The sequence below is a fragment of the Manacus vitellinus genome, unplaced genomic scaffold (assembly GCF_001715985.3).
Source record: "Manacus vitellinus isolate BGI_N305 unplaced genomic scaffold, ASM171598v3 scaffold_52_pilon, whole genome shotgun sequence".
NCBI lineage: Eukaryota > Metazoa > Chordata > Aves > Passeriformes > Pipridae > Manacus > Manacus vitellinus.
Window position 1 is genome coordinate 4018958 of NW_021940628.1, and position 3357 is coordinate 4022314.

The 3357-nt window shown below is 54.0% G+C and overlaps 1 protein-coding gene across 1 annotated transcript; it reads right to left on the reverse strand.

Moving 5' to 3' along the window:
- Positions 1-380: 380 nt before the first annotated feature.
- TRAPPC3 (trafficking protein particle complex 3) lies at positions 381-3357 on the reverse strand. Its single transcript, XM_029963061.1, has 5 exons — positions 3303-3357; positions 2986-3169; positions 2663-2762; positions 2223-2405; positions 381-1929 (listed from the first exon to the last, which is right to left on the reverse strand). The coding sequence occupies exons 1-5, from the start codon at positions 3355-3357 to the stop codon at positions 1810-1812; spliced, it is 642 nt and encodes a 213-aa protein (XP_029818921.1). The 3' UTR covers positions 381-1809.

Consider the following 3357-nt stretch of genomic DNA (forward strand, 5'->3'; position numbering starts at 1 on the left):
ACTGAGCTGGCACTGGGGCTGGGGGAAGGGAGGGCAGAGGTGATTTTTGGCCACTGGGAATGCCCACAAACAGCTCTGCAGAGGCTGCCTCGGGCCACTGAGGACACAGGAGCATTCACAGGGCAGAGAAAGGCCAGTCCCCAAGCCGGTCACACTGAGTGTCTGCTGCCCCCAGTGCCACAGCCCTCCGTGTGCAGAATACTGGGCAGGTTCCTCCAGGCAGCAGCTCCAGGAGCATAGGCAGCCAGGAATTCTTGCTCTGGTGCTGCTGTTGCCCTGCCAGCCCTGGGCACCCCATCACCACTGTCACTTTGCCAGCCCTGGCTGCCACTCCACACCAGCACCCGCCACCAGAACAAAGGCAAGAGGAGACCAAAGAGTTGACACCGGGATTCTTTTAATGCAATTGCTTCTAAAATGCAGCTTTAAAGAGATGTGGAATGGTCAAAACAATGAGAAACAAGGGATGGTTTTGAGCTCTGCAACATGACTGTGCAGCACCTCTGACCCCAACACCCACCAGCCACCGCTGCGCCTCAGTGTTGTTCTCTGGCTGCTCTTACAGTGACTCACTGGCCCTTCACATCTCACAGGGCATCCAAAGGGACTCATTTGGGCCAAAGAGGGACAGGGTGACTCATTCAGCGCCAGATGACCCAACATTCATCCAGAGAACCCAAACAAGAGCAGCACGGGCAGCAGGTCACTCCCTCTCACCTCACACTCAGGCATCAACCCACACAGGTACTGGAGCTCCCCGTGACCTCTGTGGGGCTGTGCCTTCATGCTACGTAAAGTGATTTGGGAACCCAGTGTCTGACTCTGTTTTCTGACTCTGGGTGGCAGAGGAAGCTGATTTTCCAGTCTCTTGCTTTTTGTGTATTTTACAGACCAGCAGGTGCCACAGGTCACCAGTCACGGAACATGGGAAATTCTGCTGCAGCCTGAACATGTGTGAGAACAAACCCCAGCACCACCTCCACACCATGCAGTTTACACACCCCAACAGCAGAAGAGTCTGAAATGCCTTTAGCATCTCCCAGGCCTGAGTCTGAGTTTGGTTCCCACTGTGGATCACCGATGCCATTTGAGCCACCCTTGCCTTTCTCCACGTAAAGTATTTCCTGCTGCTCCACTGCAGTTTAACATCTCCCTTCCCGAGAGGGGAGTGGTGAGGTTGCTGGGGAAGGGACACTGGAAAGGGCACAGGACTCCCAAATCTGCCATCCTGTGTGGTGCCACAGCCCCCAACCCAGTGCCAGCACTGCAGCAGCTCTCCTGAGCCAGCCCTTTGGATCAAGCTTGCATGTACCAGTCACCCCAGAATCAAGTGCAGGAAGTTTGGTCTACAGAAATACTACACACTTTTCTCCCAATGGATTTTAAACACCTCATTTAAGGAAGGACAGGGTTTAGCAGGGAATTTGTGGGCTCTCATCGCTTGGTCTCCAATTCTGGACATCCAGCACCGATCCAGACGTGAACAGACTGGAGCTCTCCTGGACTCTGAGCAGTTGTTCTCACGCAGCCCAGGTCACAACTGGAAACTGAGGATAGGAAGCCTCTGGGGAGTAGGAAAAGCACATCAGCTGATGAAAAAGCTTTAGAATGAACCTGGGAAATAAACACCAACCAGAAAATCATCTTCTACAGAGGATGGAAGTGACAGTAGAAGAAGAAAATGACATCTGAAACAGTCAGTGAGTCAGTCTGAGTGTGCAGGGGCAGGAGATCCCTGCGGGCCTGTGAGGAAAGCTAATGGCCAAGCCCAGCTGGTCCCTCCAGCCCCCAGGGAGATGGGGCTGTGGTTCACTCCTCCCCAGCTGGAAGGTTGTCTTCAATCCTCCTGATGAACTTCATCCGTATTTCTGTGACACTGTCACCCTTCAGCGTGTCCTGCACAAACTTCACATCCACAGCCATCTGCACCTGAGGGAGGGGAGAGGAGAGGGGAGCTGGGATCTCCCTTTGCACAGCAGCCTCTCCAGGCACTGAATGATCCTGGAGCACCAGCTTAAGGACTCTGAGGGCATGGCATGACATGCAGGGCTCTACAGACTCCGAAATTTGAGACACAGCTGTTCTGTTGTCCCAGCCAGTTCCCTGGGAATGCACTTCAAGGCCAAAGCAAAACCAGAAGTCACGAACATGGGCTAGAATCAAAGTATCTGCTGACACCTGGCTATCCACACCCCCATCCCACGGGAAGAGACATGGCTCACCATTTCCAGGGCGCCCCGCAGCACTCCACAGAGCAGGTTGGAGTAGATGAGGGTTGAGTGGTTGTCAGGGAGCTCCACAAAGTCCACTAAGGGATTGTTTTCCAGGATCAGGGAGAACTCGTCACCCCCAGGGCTCCAGTTGGTGATGCTGGGAGTGATGCCCAGGTACATCTTAAATGCAATCTGTTGTGTCAAACGGAGGAGGAACAAGAACATGTGAGGAAACAGCACAGCCTTACCTATGTAAAATTACTGAAGGGGTTTGCAAACACCTCTCCTTTCTCCCAGTTCCCACCAGCCAGCAGTAGTTGGGCTAAATCTCTCTTTTTCATCCCCAAAATCTCAGCCAGACTCTCAGAACAGTCCCATGGGCAGTAAATACTCCATCCTCACATGCAAACCCCCCCCAAAACCTGAGAAGGCTGTGCTTGGACGTTTACCTTTGCAATAACATCGGCAGTCTCACGGAAATCGTGGCACCTCCCGACGTTGGAGCGGGCCAGGAAGTCCTCGATGAGCCGGACCCCGATGTTGTAACCCCTGGGAAGGGACCAGAGCAACAGCTTTAGGAAGGCAACAAATCTTTGTAAAAGAAGGCAGTGGAGAAGAAAAGCTGAATCTGAGAAAGATCAGTGTTAAAATAACTTCAGCCTGCCGGGACTTTGCTCCCGGAGCAGCACACAGGGATGTGATCCCTGCTGTGGTCCCAGCTCAGGCACAGCTCCCACACTGCAGATCCATCCCCACCCCTGGAGCCACTCACATCTTGTCCAGCTGCTTGTTGACGTCGTCGTCGTTCTCGTAGTCCTTGCAGAGCTGGGTGACCAGGGCGCCGTAGGTCAGCGTGAACAGCTCCGAGTTCTGCGGGGAAAAGGGACTCACCCACGGAACCTGCCCCGGCACAGAGAGGGGACAGACACCTGCTGCATTCCCAAAGGAATATGGTGCTTAACCAGGAGGGATCCCAGCTCCAGTTCGGGCAACAACTTCACTCTCCTCAGAACGGGGCTCTGAGCAACCTGGTCTAGTGGAGGATGTCCCTGCCTACGGACGAGCTTTAAGGTCCCTTCCAACCCAAACCACTCTGGGATTCTGGGAAAGAGCCCAACAGCTCCTGGATGGCTCGAGGTGCCAT